Raw genomic sequence first — 19,398 nt, 5'->3', positions numbered from 1 at the left:
CTGGCTGCAACACAACCCCAAAGCATGATTGATCCAACCCCATGCTTAACAGTTGGACAGAGGTTCTTTTCATTAAATTCTGTGCCCCTTCTTCTCCAAACGTACCTTTGCTCATTCCGGCCAAAAAGTTCAATTTTAACCTCATCGGTCCACAAAACTTGTTTCCAAAATGCATCAGGCTTGTCTATATGTTCATTTGCAAAGTTCAAACGATGATTTTTGTGGTGAGGACGTAGAAGAGGTTTTCTTCTGATGACTCTTCCATGAAGACCATATTTGTACAAGTATCTCTTTATAGTGGAATAGTGTACCACAACTCCAGTGTCTGCCAGATCTTTCTGGAGGGATCGTGCAGTCAAACGTGGGTTTTGAATTGTTTTTCTCACAATCCTGCGAGCTGTTCTGTCTGATATTTTTCTTGGTCTTCCAGATCTTGCTTTAACTTCCACTGTTCCTGATGACTGCCATTTCTTAATTACATTCCGAACAGAGGATATTGACATCTGAAAACGCTTTGCTATCTTCTTATAGCCTTCTCCAGCTTTGTGAGTGTCAACTATTTTCAGTTTCAGTTTTCTAGACAACTGCTTAGAAGAACCCATGGTGCTGATTGTTGGGGCAAGGTCAGATGAGTCTGGGCATTTAAAACCTTTGAGATTGACATCATCTGGTCTTCCCAGACGATGATTGAGAACAATCCATGACACTGGCAGGTCTCAGCTTTGCAAAGGGGGCAGTGCATGCTATAAATTCTGCAGGGTGCCCAAACTTTTGCAGACGCCATTTTTATCTTTTCTGTTATTTTGAAAGTGTAAATGATGGAAATAAAATCTAACTTTTGTTGACATATTATAAGAATGTCTAATCTGTAATTTGATGCCTTTTGGAGATTTTTCCATCTTGCCTTGGCTTCTTTATGCACATTAATACAAATTTTTAGCTGGGGTGCCCAAACTTTTGATCCCCACTGTATGTTTCTGCTTGGCTATATGGGCGTTCTTGCTGCTGTAGTGGCAGCTAATATCTCTGGTGAGTTTGAAATTCACTGGGAGACGGTGGTGGTTCATTTACAATTGAATTGTGTTGTCTACAGTCAAGAACATATATATGTTGGTGGATGGACATTCACTATGGGTGCACTGAAATTTCGCTGGCCGAAAAGATTTGTCCAAAAACACCCCTATTTGCAGTATGAAAAAAAGCACCGATACAGGTGCCGAAAAGAACCCCGCCCCTTCGTCGCTGCCGCCTGCCTGCTGCTGCTGGTTCCACCGGCCGCCGCTCAGTAATTCTCAGCCTTACCTGAGAAACCATCAAATGATCCCGGTGCTGGGCAGAGAGATTAGTGAAGTAAAGATGGCCTCCACTCATCTCTAGGCCCTTGGAGGACCGGAGCAATGTCACTTCTGGTTCAGGTGTCTTCTTAACAAGGCTTTTTTTTTTTTTTAAAAAAAAAAAAGCTGTTTTTGATATAATGCTTTACATTGTAGAGGAGAAATGTAAGGTCTTATTGACCCCATATCCCTCCATAAAGAGGACCTGTCACTAATTATTTCTATCACAAAGGATGCATGCATTCCTTGTGATAGGAATAAAAGTGATTACATTTTTTTTAAAGGGACAGTGGAACCCCCCCCCAAAAACCCAATTAAATAAATAATAAAAAAAGCTTAAAGTCCCCCCCCCCCATGCTCGCAAGTAGTGGTGAATGCATACATAGGCCACACCCACATATGTGTATGTGTTGGGTATCTATTTACTCGCCATAGCATCTGGTTTCATATTTTAAAAAAAATTGGGGTGTATATTGTTTTTTTTCTTGTTTTTGTAATCAAAGTGTATTTTTTTCCAAAAAATATATATTCATTTTTAAAAACAGCGCATTTCGGTTTTCGGCCAAGTGCATTTTGAATTTTCGGCACCAGAATTTTCATTTCGGGGCAGCACTGAATACTTTTATTTGATTAGCGCTGCACTCAACACTTTCATTCATCAATCTTCAGGTTTATATACTACCTACTTGTGCCAGCGTTTTGGTATTACTAGTCAGAGCGGATATACGTTTTTTATTGTATTTGGTTAATACTGATTTAATGGCAACTAAAAAAGAGGCCTATTGCCATGTGACAAAATGCCTGAAAATACGCAAAACTGTGAAAAAATGTGCCAAAGTCAGCTCCCCCCAGAAAAGTACAGGAGCTCCTTTGGTGTGTTTCGGGAGCGCAGGGCACACAATTGCAGTGAATGGGGCTTGCTCTACACTGTTGCACCAAAGCCGCGCAGCGTCACCGCACAGAGGTGAACGTTGTTGTTCCAAACAAAAACATGAGGTTCACTTTAGAAAAACACTGCACTTTGAGGAAAGATTCATGTAGGCAGCCATTGCTGACCTCTGCATTTGAAAATATCAGTTGCCTGGCTGTCTTCCTCTTGTTTCAGTACTGTGTTAGTCTGGAACACATATGCGGAACAGAACTTGTGACATTCTTGTAAGTGACGATTACTACTGAGACTACAGGGTGAGCAGAGTGGCCAGGCGGGTCAAAAATGGCGCCCCCCCGTGATGATCCTGTGGGGTGGTTTCAGTCAGACACCTCTATGCTATTGTGTTCTCCCTTCACAGGTGTCGCTATAGCGCTAGGTGGCCAGTAGGTGTCGCTTTGTCCGCAGACTGGTTGCGGCCTGCTCCACGTCCAGCCGCGGCCTAAACTGCTACAAGGAGCCGGTGTAGACCGGCCTGAGGAAACATGAGACGGGAGTGACAGGTAAGGGAACACGGGGTACGGGGAGCACGCACTGCATGAGACGAGGGTGTGTGCAGGGCCGGAGCACAGGCAGTGTACACGTGGCGAGGTGTTCGGTGTGTACTACGGGTGGCTACGCCATGAAGAGGGCTCATTACCGGGTGCCTGGTAGTCAGCGTTCACAGAAACTGAGGAGACGTGGAAATACTTCCAATACGGGGGTGTTATTATTCTATAGAGCGGGGGGGGAGGATGTGAGGGCAGCCATATGTCCTCCCTCAGTGCACACACAGGGCTGTCCCTGCGGGCTCTGCACACTGTCTGGGCGGGATGGAGCTCCTCTCTTCCATCGATCATCAGCTCAGAAGAAACTGGGATTCATGAAAAAAGTTTTAAAAACAAAAAGCCCCCCACAGGTCCAATCTGAGGAGACCCCACCACATAATAGCATCTGCCAGATACCACAGGATACCTTCAGGGGTGTAGCAGAGTCAGTGTTTTGGGTGGTCATAATGTTATGGTTGATCACTGTATATCTTCTTATTGGGTCTCTGTACTCAATGCAAACAGGCAGATTATATGGGCAGCACAGTGGCTAAATGATTGGCACTTCCACCTGGCAGTACTAGGGTCTTTGGTTCGAATCCCAACCATGGCACCAACAACCTGGAGTTTGCATGTTCTCCCTGTGCCTGCGTGGGTTTCCTCCGGGTACTCTGGTTTTCTCCCACACTCCAAAGACATGCTGGTAGGTTAATTGGATCCTGTCTAAATTGTCCCTAGTATGTGTATGTATGAATGTGGGTTAGGGACCTTAGATTGTACACCCCTTGAGGGTTAGGGACATACTGATGTGAATGTACAATATATATATTAATGTAAAGCTCTGCGTAAATTGATAGCGCTATATAAGTACCTGAAATAAATAAATTCTGGTTGGTAGGAGGGGCCAGAGGGTACATAGCTTGCTGATCACGGGCAACTTGTACAGGCACCACGTACCTGTTCATCAGCACCTTCTTCCAGGTTCAACAGGTTTTGTTTCCAATGATTCGTGACTGAGACCTTCTGATCGCTAGTGTCCAATCAAAGCCCAGAACCTTGTGTTGGGAGGGATTGATCTATTTGCAGGGAGAAGGAACAAACAGCTAATTACTAACCACTTGCCCTCCAGAGGATTTACCCCTTCTTCCTGATCAGGCCATTTTTTGTGTTACGGCGCTGCGTTACTTTAACTGACAATTGCGCGGTCATGCAACGCTGCACCCAGATTACATTTACGTCCTTTTTTCTCACCAATTGAGCTTTCGTTCGGTGGTATTTGATCACCTGTGCGTTTTTAATTTTTTGCGCTATAAAAAAAGTTGACAATTTTGAGAAAAAAACCTATATTTTGGACTTTTTGCTATTAAACATGTCCAGTAAAATTATAAAAAATCAAATTTCAGCATAAATTTAGATGAAAATGTATTCTGCAGGGGTTAAAATTTTGAGTCCAGACCTACTAGCCAGTCACAAAACTTACTCTCCACCAGTTGCCCCACCCAACCTTGCCGAGGTCCGCCCCCGGCCCACCCCAAACCCCTTCCCCGGCCCGCCCCCAACCACGCCCCCTTAAAGCTTATGAAATTACATTTTTCTTTAGAATAAAGAGTCCAAAATATAAAACTGTATACAGTAATGTATATCCCCCCTCCCCTGTACTCCATTATAGTGATGACATGTATACAGTATGTATATCCCCCCTCCCCTGTACTCCATTATAGTGATATGACATGTATACAGTATGTATATCCCCCCTCCCCTGTACTCCATTATAGTGATATGACATGTATACAGTATGTATATCCCAGCTCCCCTGTACTCCATTATAGCGATATGGCGTGTATACAGTATGTATATCCCCCTCCCCTGTACTCCATTATAGCGATATGACGTGTACACAGTAATGTATATCCCCCCTCCCCTGTACTCCATTATAGTGATATGACATGTATACAGTAATGTATATCCCAGCTCCCCTGTACTCCATTATAGCGATATGACGTGTACACAGTAATGTATATCCCAGCTCCCCTGTACTCCATTATAGCGATAGGACGTGTACACAGTATGTATATCCCAGCTCCCCTGTACTCCATTATAGCGATATGACGTGTACACAGTAATGTATATCCCAGCTCCCCTGTACTCCATTATAGCGATAGGACGTGTACACAGTAATGTATATCCCAGCTCCCCTGTACTCCATTATAGCGATAGGACGTGTACACAGTATGTATATCCCAGCTCCCCTGTACTCCATTATAGCGATATGACGTGTACACAGTAATGTATATCCCCCTCCCCTGTACTCCATTATAGTGATATGACATGTATACAGTATGTATATCCCAGCTCCCCTGTACTCCATTATAGTGATATGACATGTATACAGTATGTATATCCCCCCTCCCCTGTACTCCATTATAGTGATATGACATGTACACAGTAATGTATATCCCAGCTCCCCTGTACTCCATTATAGTGATATGACATATATACAGTAATGTATATCCCAGCTCCCCTGTACTCCATTATAGTGATATGACGTGTACACAGTATGTATATCCCAGCTCCCCTGTACTCCAATATAGTGATATGACCTGTATACAGTAATGTATATCCCAGCTCCCCTGTACTCCATTATAGCGATATGACGTGTACACGGTAATGTATATCCCAGCTCCCCTGTTCTCCATTATAGCGATGTAATGCCAAGTTGTGGTTTCTAAAGCAAACAAAATCCTCTCTTGTATTAAAAGAGGTGTAAACTCCAGAGAGAGAGATATTATTTTACCCTGGTACAAATCATTAGTAAGACCTCATCTGGAATATGCAGTTCAGTTTTGGGCACCAATTCACAAAAAAGAACATTGGGGAACTGGAGAAAGTACAGAGAAGGGCAACCAAACTGATAAGAGGCATGGAGGAGCTCAGCTATGAGGAAAAAATAGAACTGAATTAATTTTCTTGAGAAGAGGAGATTAAGGGGGGATATGATCAACATGTATAAATACATCAGTGGTTCTTATAGTGAACTCGGTGTAGAGCTATTTACCCTGAAGTCATCACAGAGGACAAGGGGGCACTCTTTACATCTGGAGGAAAAGAAATTTAATCTCCAAACACGGAAAGGTTTCTTCACAGTGAGAGCTGTGAAAATGTGGAATAGACTCCCTCAAGAGTTGGTTCTGGCCAGCTCAGTGGATTGCTTTCAAAAAGGCCTGGATTCCTTCTTGGATACACAGAATATAACTGGATACTAACATTTATAGGTAAAGTTGATCCAGGGAATATCAAATTGCCTCTCAGGGGATCAGGAAGGAATTTTTTTAGGTCCATATATATTTGGACACAGTCACAATTTTCATACGTTTGGCTCTGTAGGTCACCAGAATAAATTAAAACGAAACAATCTAAATGAATTTGAAGTGCAGACTTTCAGCTTTAATTCAGGGGGTTGAACATAAATATCTAGTACAAATTTTAGGAACTGCAACCATTTTTATACACAGTTCCTCCATTTTTAGGGGTTCAAATGTAATTGGACAAATTAATCATAAAATTGAAAGTTTTAATATTTTGTTGAGAATCCTTTACTGGCAATGACTGCCTGAAGTCTGGAACCCATGGACATTACTAAAGACTGGGTTTCCTCCTTTCTGATGCTTTGCCAGGCTCTAACTGCAGCTGTCTTCAGTTTTTCTTTGTGGGTCTTTCTGCCTTTAGTTTTGCCTTCAGCAAGTGAAATGCATGCTCAATTGGGTTGAGATCAGGTGGTTGACTCGGCCATTGCAGAATATTCCACTTCTTTTCCTTCAAACGTTCCTGGGTTGCTTTTACAGTGTGTTTTGGATCATTGTCCATCTGTACTGTGAAGCGCCGTCCAATTCAGCTGCATTTGGCTGAATCTGGGCTGACAGTATATCTCTAAACACTGCAGAATTCATCCAGCTGCTTCTGTCACATCATCAATAAACACCAATGATCCAGTGTCACTGGAAGCCATGCACGCCCATGCCATCACACTGCCTCCACCATGTTTTGCAGATGATGTTGTGCTTTGGATCATGAGCTGTTCCAAGCCTTCTCCACACTTTTTTTCTTCCCGTCATTCTGGTACAGATTAATCTTAGTTTCATCTGTCCAAAGAATGCTTTTTCAGAACTGGTCTGGCTTTTTTAGATGTTTTTGGCAAAGTCTAATCTGGCTTTTATTTTCTTCAGGCTTATGAATGGTTTGCACCTTGTGGTGAACCCTCTGTATTTGCTCTCGTGAAGTCTTCTCTTTATTGTAGACTTTGACAATGATATGCCCACCTCCTGGAGAGTGTCCTTCACTTGTCTGGATGTTGTGAATGGGTTTTTCTTTACCATAGAGAGGATCCCGCGATCATCCACCATTGTTGTCTTCCGTGGACATCCATGTCTTTTTATGTTGCTGAGCTCACCAGTGCATTCTTCTTTCCTCAGAATGTACCAAACTGTTGATTTGGCCACTCCTAATGTTGCTGCTATTTCTCTGATTTATTTGTTTTGTTTTTGAAGCCTTACAATGGCCTGTTTCACTTGCATGGTCAGCTCTTTTGAACGCATGATGTAGGTTCACAGCAAATACCACACTTCGAGTCAACTCCAAAACTTTTACCTGCTTAATTGATGAAGAAATAATGGACTAGCCCATACTTGGCCATGAAACCGCTTTTGATTCAACTGTCCAATTACTTTTGGTCCCTTGAAAAAGGGGGGGGGGGTTGGCTAATCTTAAGAGCTGTAATTCCTAAACCCTTCCTCCAACTCGGATTTACATACCCTCAAATTAAACCTGAGAGTGTGCACTTTCAGCCCATATCCATTATATAACTATAGCTTAAATATGTTTTGGTAAAGACCTGACAAAATTTCAAATTGTTCCTGTGTCCAAATATATATGAACCTAACTGTATACCATAGTTTTGTAGACTCTATAACTTTCACACAACTCAATTAATATACACAAAGACATAGCAGAATACATTTTGGCCAAAGTGTATTAATTAGATTTTTTTTTTATTTCTTACAGGATGTTTTATTAACCATGTGCCTTCTGGAAGGTTTACCCCCTTCCTGACCAAGCCATGCTTTGCTATTCGACGTTGCACTATTTCAGCTGATATTTGCACGGTCATGTGACACTGTACCAAAATGTATGTCCTTTTTTTCCACACAAATAGAGCTTTCTTTTGGTGCTATATGATCACCAATGGAATTTGAATTTTTTGTGATATAAACAAACATTTTTTAAAAAAAACATGACATTTTCTAATTTCTGTTAGCTATTTGCTGAGAGGCATGTTGAGTCCATGGAAGATTTATTTTTTTTTCACAAGGTTTTGGAAAATTACAAAAAAAAAATGTTTTTAGATGAAGATGTCAGTTAAATGATATATTGCGCACTCATTGATATATGTGGAATTACACCCCAAAATACATTCTGCTACTTCTATCGAGTATGGGGATACCACGTGTGAGACTTTTTGGGAGCGAAGCCGCATGCAGGAGCCCGAAATCCAATGAAATGAAAGCCTAGAGGTGCGTAATTTTCTCATTTCACTTCCTCACTACCTTTCATAGTTTCAGAGGCCCTGAAATGCTACGATAGCACAACAGCCCCCCCCCCCTTTTTCCCAATGACCCCTTTTTGGAAAGTAGACACCCCAAGAAATGTAATAAGAGGCATGGTAAGTATTTTGCAGATCTCATTTTTTTGTCACAAGATTTTGAAAATATGAAATGAAAACAAAAAATATTTTTTCGTTTTCTTTCTCTGTTTTCCAAAAACTTGTGGCAACAAACCAGATCTGCAAAATACCATGCCTCTTAGCAAATACGTTTGTGGTGTCTACTTTCTAAAAAGGGGTCATTTGTGGGGTTTTGTACTATTCTGGCCTCCAAAACTGTGTTAGGTAGTCAGGAAGTGTAATGAGGAAATAAAGCCCTTTAAAAGCTTGAAGGTGCTTATTAGATTTTGGGATCCTGTACGCAGCTAGACTGCCAAAAATAAGTCACATGTGGTATCCCCTTACTCGGGAGAAGTAGCAGAATGTATTTTGGGCTGTAATTTCACATATACCCATGACATGTTTGAGCAATATATAATTTAAGTAACAACTTTGTGTGAAAATTTTTTTTTCTTTTTTTACATCCTTTTCCAAAACCTTGTGATAAAAAATAAATTCTTCTATTGACTTAACACACTTCTCAGCAAATAGTTTGGGGCGCCTACTTTTCAAAAATGGGTAATTTGGGGGGGGGGGGTTGTTATCCTGGCATTTTATGCCCAGCATTAGAAGCTTATGCCTCACATCACTCACTGCAGCTGCAGGCATCATCTTGGTATAACCACTCAAAGTCCAGTGATGTACCAGTACGTTGCTGTTCCTTGTTGGGCATATATGTTCTTTTATTTTTTTTATGCAGCCTGTGGTATGCCCACCATTAGAATATAGTGTCCTGCATCCACCCACTTCTAATGTTGAGCATTCATAGTTACATAGTCTGGCTGAAAAAAAGACAACAGTCCATCTAGTTCAACCATAACAAAAGAAAAAATAATAATCCCACCGATGATCTAAAAGAAGGCAACATAACCCTAATGAACAACTCTACATCAAGTTCACTATATGAACTACTGATGTATTTATACTTGTTGACCATATCCCCCCTTAATCTCCTTTTCTGAATAGAGAATAAATTCAGTTTCTCTAATCTTTCCTCATAGCTGAGCTCCTCCATGCCTCTTCTCAGTTTGGTTGCCCTTCTCAAACATGAAATGTTCTTTTTTTTTTTTTTTCATTCAGTCTGTGGGCTTAATGAAAAGAGAAAATCTAACAGATTCCTCCATTCACATTGGTTGATGTGGATGAAGACATCTCTGCCAAAAAAAAAAAAGTAAAACTATATACCAAAGCATAGGTGCAATCCACCCACTAATCACCCCAGGCCTCCATGCTTGGGTATAAATGTTATTTTTTTTTAACTGTGGATAAGAAATCTTATCCAGCAGCGCTGCACTCACTGACGTATATTTTGAGAGCACACCCTGTTGCTGTCAGAATAAACAGATCGGTGCTGCAACTGAATGGCGTTCCTGCAAAGAAAACAACAATTGTTAACAAAACAAAGTAATAATAGAACATTAACTCAATAAAACAACCACTTTTTTATTGAAATCTGTGCCAAAAAATATGAAAAATATATATGCCGACGCATAGGAGCGATCCACCCAATGGCAACCCCAGACCCCCATGCTTGGGCATATATGTTCTTTTTTTACTGCGGATGATAAATGTCACTAGCAGCGCCGCACGTACTGAAGTATATAGAGCGCATACCCTGTTGCTGTCAGAATAAACAGATCGGTGCTGCAGCTGAATGGTGTTCCTGAAAAGAACACAATGGTTAACAATAAAACACAGTAATAAAACATTAACTCAATAAAACGACAACTGTTTTTATTTTTTTACATTTTGGGGTTTTTTTGTATTTTTTAAAAAAATGTAATGTTTTTTTTTTCTTCTTTACTTTTTTTTAACTTAACTTTTTTTAAGAAAAACAAAACAGAATTTTAGGGTCTCTCAAAATGCGATAGCCAGTTTCCTGACTACCTATTATCTTTCGAGACCCTATGTAAATATGTACCCTAGACTGTGCCATGCTGCACCCTATACTAATACTGCAGTAGTGTTTGGTAGCGAAGAAAGCAGTCCTTGAGGCAGAGACCAGATTGGCCAGGACAGGAGGGACAAAAAAGCGGGTGTCATGTCTAATTCCGTGTCTGCTACAGACACATCATTTTTTGGGGGTGACTTTTGGGTTGGGGTACCAGGAATGGCATCAGGAAAGTGCCTCACGTGCAGCTGGCTCACTGCATCTGGGTTGGTGGTTTGGACATCAGCACCTTCTACATACAAAAGGGCCGTGATGATCGCTTCCTAAAATTTTAGGAAGGATCAACTTTGTCCAGTTCCTTATATATAGAACATTATATAGAGCCAATTGAAATAAATAAACAGACACTATTTTTTAACAGTGTCTGGCTTTAGGGGAAACTTAAGGATGGCTTTATTATCTGGTCATTGAAGTCCACTCCTCCCATGTTAAGGTTATAGCTATGGACATAGAGGGGCTTCTTAACAACACCAGCTGTCATGGAAATTTGAACCGCCGTGTGTGCGTAAATGGAAGACAGGACGAAAATATCCCATTTGTCCTTCCACTTCACTGTGAGCAATTCATCATTTTTCAAGCAGGCTTTCTCCCCCTTTCTAAGTCGGGTATTTACAAGCAGTTGGGGGAAGCCCCAGCAATTAGGTCACATGGTGCCACTTGTGCCAATTCCAAGATTGTACAAATGTCTAAGTGGCACGCTTGTATAAAAATTGTCCGCATATACAGTGGATATAAAAAGTCTACACACCCCTGTTAAAATGTCAGGTTTCTGTGATGTAAAAAAAATAAACAAAGATAAATAATTTCAGAATTTTTTCCACCTTTAATGTGACCTATAAACTGTACAACTCAATTGAAAAACAAACAAATCTTTTAGGAGGGGGGCATAAACATAAAAATCTAAAATGATGTGGTTGCATGAGTGTGCACACCCTTTTATAACTGGGGGTGTATCTGTGTTCAGAATTAAGCAATCACATTCAAAATCATGTTAAATAGGAGTCAGTACACACCTGGCATCATTTAAAGTGCCACTGATTAACCCCATATAAAGTTCAGCTGTTCTAGTAGGTCTTTCATGACATTTTCTTAGTCGCATCGTACAGCAAAAGCCATGGTCCGCAGAGAGCTTCCAAAGCATCAGAGGGATCTCATTGTTAAAAAGTATCAGGATAAGGATGCAAAAGAATTTCCAAGGCATTAGATATACCATGAAACACAGTGAAGACAGTCATCATCAAGTAGAGAAAATATGGCGCAACAGTGACATTACCAAGAACTGGATGTCCCTCCAAAATTGGTGAAAAGACGAGAAGAAAACTGGTCTGGGAGGCTGCCCAGAGGTCTATAGCAACACTAAAGGAGCTGCAGGAATGTCAGTTACTGGCTGTGTGGTATGGAAGCCTTTTCTTACGAAGAAAAACATCCAAGCCGGGCTAAATTTTGCAAAAACACATCTGAAGTCTCCCAAGTGCATGTGGCAAAATGTGCTATGGTCTGATGAAACCAAGGTTGAACTTTTTGGCCATAATTTAAAAAGATGTTTGGTGCAAAAACAACACTGCACATTACCAAAAGAACACCATACCCACAGTGAAGCATGGTGGTGGCAGCATCATGCTTTGGGGCTGTTTTTCTTCAGCGGGACCTGGGGCCTTAGTCAAGGTAGAGGAAATTATGAACAGTTCCAAATACCATTCAATAGTGGCACAAAACCTTCAGGATTCTGCTAGAAAGCTGAACATAAAAACGAACTTCATCTTTCAGCAAATCAAAGACATGTAGCAGAATACATTTTGGCTAAATATATGAAGAATTTTTTTTTATTGGATATGTTTTTAGCAGAAAGTAAAAAATATTGTTTTTTCTGTTTGTTTTTTTGCCCCCCATATTATTGGTCTTTTTCGTTTTTATATGAAAAAATAAATAAAAACACAGTGGTGATCAAATATTACTAAAAGAAAGCTCTATTTGTGTGAAAAATGATCTAAATTTCATTTGGGCACAGTGTCGCAATTACCAGTTAAAGTAGCACAGTGGAAAATAGCAAAAAATGGCCTGGTCATGAAGGGGTGAAAACCTTTCAGTGGTTAATGAGCAACTTATCAAGGCACCCTGCTTTCTCCTTTTAAAAGCCTTCAACCTAAGCAGTGGGCTGGATCTTGGGAGGAGTTGTGCAAATATCAATAAATATAGTAAATCTATATATCATCACATCTACTTTGTGTATCCAGGTGGACTATATCTTGTTTTTTTTAAGGACAACTTGGGCTTAATGTAGTGGTAAATGGTAACTGGTATCTCTTGTTTTTTTTATTATCAAAGGAAAACTGTCCCAAAATAGTAAAAAAAAACACCCTTTTTTTTTTAAATTGCTATGTAAATGAAAATGTCCAAAAATTTTGAAAAAAGTGTTTTTCTTATAAAATTTTGCAAATAATATTTCATCATAAATCTTGGCCAAAATGTATTCCGTTATCTTTTTAGTAAAAAAAAAAAAAATAAGCCAAATTTAGTTTATAGCCAAAAATTATAATTTTTAAATATTTTTTTTTTACTTTTTTTTATATTATTATTTATTTTTTTTACATCCTGTCACCCTAGCAGTACAGTGTCACCATGGTCACCACTGTCATGTCACCACTGTACCCATATAGGATGTAAAAGCAATCATTTCTCTTTCTCTCTGTCTGCATTCTTGCAGCCATTGAGAACTACTGAGTGAGCTGTGATTGGTCACAGCTTGTCACATGGTACAAGGCTGTTGTGAATAGCCTTGTACCATGTGACCTCTGTGATCATTCACAGATTTCACATGTAGTAAGCAATGATGTCAGAGTGACATCTTGCTTACTACTTTGCATGTGATCACTGATTGGCCAATCAGTGATCAAATGATCAGGACCTCGTACAGAGGTCCCGTCCGACGATCGGTATTTCACTGTGCCTGGGGAGCACGCACAAGCAGGGTGCGGGGAGGCCGTTTATAAACGGCCACCCAACCCTGCAGTGCCACCGTCCGACCGTTTATATACAACGGCCGGTCGGGAAGTGGTTAATTTCCCACCAAAGAATAATTCAAAATAAATTCTCCTTCTGATAATTGCAGCAATACCACATATGTGTAGTTTGTTTGTACCCATAGTAGGACTACTTAAAATACACTGCCACTAACCGACACTAACTTAAAAAATGCTTTTTTTAAAAAAAAAAAAAAAATCCTACCCAAAATATATTGAACCTTACCTTGACCCTAACTCTCGCACTAACCTGAATATAACCTTGATATAGATTTTTTTTGTTTATTTGATTTGATTGTTTTCATCTTTCTTTCCTGCATGGAGAGAAGGAGAGGAAGATACAATATACAGTAGGTAAAAGAATAGAACATGTCACCATTTTTAACAGTTGGTAATGACAGAGGAGATGCCTCCTGTATGGAGAACTAGTTGCATGCATCGCTCAGGTGTGATTTTTGCCCATTTTTCCTCACAAACAGTCTTCAAATCTTGAAGGTTCCGTGGGCCTCTTCTATGAACTCTGTTCATTAATTCTTTCCATAGATTTTCTATTGAGTAGGTGATTGTCTGGACCATTCTTTATTTTAAACCAATTAAGATTTTTCTTGGTTTTGTGTTTGGGATCATATAATCTTGCTGAAATGTCCACCCTCGTTTCATCTTAATCATCCTGATAGATGGCAGCAGATTTTTATCAAGAATGTCTTCGTACATTTTTCCATTCTTCCTTCCTTCAGTGATATGAAGCTTGTCAGTACCGTATGCTGAAAAACAGCCCCACACCATAATGTTCCCACCTTTAAACTTCACGGTTGGTATTGTGTTTTTGGGGTGATGTGCAGTGCCATTTGACTTCCAAATACATTGTGTATTATGGCATCCAAAGAGTTCAATTTTGCTCTCATTGACCAGACTCTTCTCAAAGTATTTCACAGGCTTGTCTAAATGTGCAAACTTTAATTGAGCTTCAACATGCTTTTTCTTCAGCAAAGTAGTGTTCCATGGTGAGCGTGCATACAAGTCATGGCGGTTGAGTGCATTACTTATTGTTTTCTTTGAAACAATTGTACCTGCTAATTCAAGGTCTTTCTGCAGCTCTCCACAAGTGGTCCTTGGCTTTTGGACAACTCTTCTGATAAATCTTTTCACTCCTTTATAGTTTATAATGAAATTATGTTCTTTCCACTTCCGGATTATGCCCCCAACAGTGCTCACTGGAACATTCAGAAGTTTATAAATCTTTTTGTAACCAATGTCCTCAGTAGGTTTTGCAACAATAAGGTTGTGAAGGTCTTGAGAGAGCTCTTTGCTTTTACCCATCATGAGATGTTTGTTGTGTGACACCTTGGTAATGAGACACTTTTTTTATAGGCCATCAGTTGAGACTGAAACAGCTGATATTAATTTGCACTGACAAGGGGCAGGATTGCTTTCTAATTCCTGAAAGATTTCAGCTGGTGTCTTGGCTTTCTATGCCTTTTTCCCCTGTGTCATTCCATTTTATTACACATACGTTAATCACTTCCCCTCCAGAAGATTTACCTCCGTTCCTGACCAGGCCATTTTTTGTGATATGGCACTGCATTATTTTAACTGATAAGTGCGCAATCATAAAGTGCTACAAATTAAATTTATATCCTTTTTTTCCCCCACAAATAGTGCTTTCTTTTGGTGGTATTTTATCACCTCTGCATTTTTTTTTTTTTTTTTGCGCTATAAAGAAAAAAATGACAATTTTTTTAAACAAATACAATATTTTTGACTTTTTGCTATAAAACATATCCAACAAAAATTTTTTCAAATAACATTTTTTCATAAATTTAGGCCAAAATATATTATGCTACATGTCTTTGCTTAAAAAAATCCCAACAAGTGTATATTAATTGGTTTCCGTGAAAGTTATAGCATCTACAAAAGGCGGTATATATACTGGAACTTTTATTTATTTTTATTAGTAATGGCAGCGATCAGCGACCTTATAGCGGAACTGTGGCTGGCATTCTGACACTGGGTGGGAACTGACTAACTGGCAATGACATCTCCAGTGACACTAATACAGTGGTCAGTGTTCATAAAAACATCTGGGGTGATCAAAGGGTTAACAGTGTGCTGTGTGTTTTTTACTATGTGTGCTGTGTTGTGTTCTACTTGGGAGACATGCTGCTTTGTATCTCTCTGCTGTGCAGATCTCCCCCAACTCAGCCCTACTGACAATCACTGAGTCTCCCACTAATTGACATATCCATCAGCCAATAGCGGCGCTGGTAGGGAAATGCAGAATCACGTATTTTTTACATGATTTTGCGCAACGGAGCCACCCTGTAGCAGTATATCTGCTGTGGGGTGGCTTGTAAGTGATTAATTTCTGAGCTTTTTTGTTTTGGTTTCTTTGTATGTATGGATTGCATGGGTTGTTACTGATGTGGTGAAAATTTAATGTAAACAGCAGCTTTAGAAATATATTTACCTAGAAATATGGTGATGTGTTTATTAATACATACAGTATCTCACAGAAGTGAGTTCACCCCTCACATTTTTGTAAATATTTTATTATACTTTTCATGTGACAACTCTGAAGAAACTACACTTTGAAAAGTAGTGAGTGTACAGCTTGTATAACAGTGTAAATTTGCTGTCCCCTCAAAATAACTCAACACACAGCCATTAGTGTCTAAACAGCTGGCAAAAAAAGTGAGTACACCCTTAAGTGAAAATGGCCAAATTGGGCCCAAAGTGTCAATATTTTGTGTGGCCACCATTATTTTTCCAGCACAACCTTAACTCTCTTGGGCATGGAGTTCACTAGAGCTTCACAGATTGCCACTGGAGTCCTCTTCCACTCCTCCATGACGTCATCTTGGAGCTGGTGGATGTTAGAGACCTTGCGCTCCTCCGCCTTCTGTTTGAGGATGCCCCACAGATGCTCAATAGGGTTTAGGTTTGGAGACATGCTTGGCCAGTCCATCACCTTTTACCCTCAGCTTCTTTAGCAAGGCAGTGGTCATCTTGGAGGTGTATTTGGGGTTGTTATCATGTTGGAATACTGCCCTGCGGCCCAGTCTCCGAAGGGAGGTGATCATGCTCTGCTTCATTATGTCACAGAACATGTTGGCATTCATGGTTCCCTCAATGTACTGTAGCTCCCCAGTGCCGGCAGCACTCATGCAGCCCCAGACCATGACACTTCCACCACCATGCTTGACTGTAGGCAAGACACACTTGTCTTTGTACCCCTCACCTGGTTGCCGCCACACACGCTTGACACCATCTGAACCAAATCAGTTCATCTTGGTCTCATCCGATCACAGGACATGTGCATCATCTTTAGAAGAGGCTTCCTTCTGGGATGATAGCCATGCAGACCAATGTGATGCAGTGTGCGGCGTATGGTCTGAGCACTGACAGGACCCCCCCCCCCCACCCCTTCAACCTCTGCAGCAATGCTGGTAGAACTCGTATGTCTATTTCCCAAAGACAACCTCTGGATATGACGCTGAGCACGTGCACTCAACTTCTTTGGTCAACCATGGCGAGGCCTGTTCTGAGTGGAACCTGTCCTGTTAAACCGCTGTATGGTCTTGGCCACCGTGCTGCAGCTCAGTTTCAGGGTCTTGGCAATCTTCTTATAGTCTAGGCCATCTTTATGTAGAGCAACAATTCTTTTTTTCAGATCCTGAGAGAGGTCTTTGCCATGAGATGCCATGTTGAACTTCCAGTGACCAGTATAAGAGAGTGAAAGCGATAACACCAAATTTAACACACCTTCTCCCCATTCACATCTGAGACCTTGTAACACTAATGAGTCACATGACACTGGGGAGAGAAAATAGCCAATTGGGCACAATTTGGACATTTCCACTTAGGGGTGTACTCACTTTTGTTGCCAGCGGTTTAGACATTAATGGCTGTGTGTTGAGTTGTTATGAGGGGACAGCAAATTTACACTGTTATACAAGCTGTACACTCACTACTTTACATTGTAGCAAAGTGTAATTTCTTCAGTGTTGTCACATGAAAAGATATAATAAAATATTCAGAAAAATGTGAGGGGTGAACTCACTTCTGGGAGATACTGTATTTTACCCGCTGCATCTTTCTCTCTATTTAGAAGAGACCGAAAACACATGAGGAGGCTATACAGTAACTGATCACTGTGATAGCCAATCAGAGGTTATCATAGCGATCAGGTGACCAGGAAGCGGGAGTCCTAGGTCCCAATCTTTGGTTTGAGACCTAGAACTCTTGGTGAGAGCTCGGTCACTGACAGGTACACAGATATGCGGGATATCTGCATACTGGCGGTGGAAAGGTCTTAATATAAAACTTTACTATATTTTTTAAGAAATAAAGGGTGCATTTTTCATTTCTAAATTGTAGCATTTTCATTTGTTATAGCATTAAATGGAGACGAGCAAGAACCTCTTAGGTTAAAATGCTCTCTAAGGCTGCAGTAGGGAGATTTACCTCACTTCCTCCACTAGTGACATTGTTGTCATGTGGAGATGTAGTGAGCAAAAATTTCCCAACAAAGACCTAAACAACTATAAGATGCCAGTCCAGCTTAGGGCAAGGTCCTGCTAGAGAAATAAAAACCTTTAAGCAATAGAATAGGTAGCTTTGGTACATATAGTGCACTACTGATGACTAACACCTGAAGAAAAAGAATAAATGTGGTGTTGTTCCTGGAATGTAGGAAACAACATGAAACTGAGGGACCAAGGGGTTAGCGAGGGCTTTTAAACACCTTTTTGCTTGTATTTCCTATTAAAGGAGGAACCAGTCATCTCTTGGGTAGCTGTCCTGGAAGATCATTGGGGAAAAGAATGTTTTAATTGCAATCTGTATAGTGGAGAGTACTCTTCACGTTCTGTTCTGGTTACATACTGTTACCAGGAAAATCTCACCAAAAGGTTCACAGAGAGAAATAAAAAAAGTGCCCTTTCCCCTCTCCATTCAAATTGAAAAATAAATCTAGCTGGAAATACTTAAATCATGGCTGATATCCAATCCCAGCACGACAGTGTAGCAAGACTTCTATTATGATATTGTATTTCTGTTTTATAGAGACTGTATTTGATTACTGTGGTGACTGCCATCAGGAATATGGGGGAAGAGTACAAAATCCAGGCCTTTGATGCAGACACACAGAATCTCCTCAAGACAGCCTTGAAAGGTAAGGAGACATGAATTCCCTGCAATATAGTAATGTTATCACCAATGTCTTCCTGCCATGCATTGCTATACGTTTACCTGTTTTAATACATTTTAACAGATCCAGCAAGTGTAGATCTGGAGAAGGTGGCCAATGTAATTGTAGAGCAGTCACTGCGAGATGCTACGTTTAGCAAAGAAGCAGGGAAAATGTGTTACACCATTATTCAGGTAATCCGATTTGGAGTCTATTTATTGTTAATATATAAACACACAGTGGGTATAAAGAAGAATCACCATCTTTAAAATATATTTTGTTGCTTTGCAGTCTGAAATGAAGACACACAGTTTTTGTTTTATCCAGCTGTTTTTACTCAGTGCAATTTATAACATTCAAGTGAAAGATATAACGCCAACATGTCAGAAATTAAAAAAAAATGACTTGTAAACTCAATCAGGTGTAGCTAATCCCCTTCTCAATGGCACACAAAGCTATTTGACTTCCAACTGTGATCAGCTGTGGTCATTTTGATTAGCTTAGCTTTCCTGGAGCATTTTAGTCCCTTGTAGTCCAACTGAAGCAAAACATCAACTATGGGTAGCAAGGCACTGTCAAAAGATCTCTAGGATAAAGTTGTTTGTGTGTGTGTAATTTTTATATATATATATAATATATATGGCAAAAGAAATGGAAACACTACATGATTTGCAGGTGTGAAAGTGATGACGTTT

The 19,398-nt window shown here is 40.2% G+C and overlaps 1 protein-coding gene across 1 annotated transcript in view; it reads left to right on the top strand.

The window, feature by feature from the left end:
• The first annotated feature begins 2,590 nt into the window (after positions 1-2,590).
• MIF4GD (MIF4G domain containing) overlaps positions 2,591-19,398 on the top strand; it is a 43,145-nt gene continuing 26,337 nt past the window's right edge. The window contains exons 1-3 of the mRNA XM_089654913.1: positions 2,591-2,765; positions 18,580-18,688; positions 18,788-18,897. Of these exons, the coding sequence (XP_089511039.1) occupies positions 18,619-18,688; positions 18,788-18,897 (180 nt within the window). The 5' untranslated portion in view covers positions 2,591-2,765; positions 18,580-18,618. The remainder of the gene's footprint in view (positions 2,766-18,579; positions 18,689-18,787; positions 18,898-19,398) is intronic.

Source organism: Staurois parvus, unplaced genomic scaffold (genome assembly GCF_062004578.1).
Source record: "Staurois parvus isolate SC_StPar_1 unplaced genomic scaffold, SC_StPar_1.0 ptg000813l, whole genome shotgun sequence".
Taxonomy (NCBI): Eukaryota; Metazoa; Chordata; class Amphibia; order Anura; family Ranidae; genus Staurois; species Staurois parvus.
This window is presented reverse-complemented; position numbering and strand designations above follow the sequence as displayed.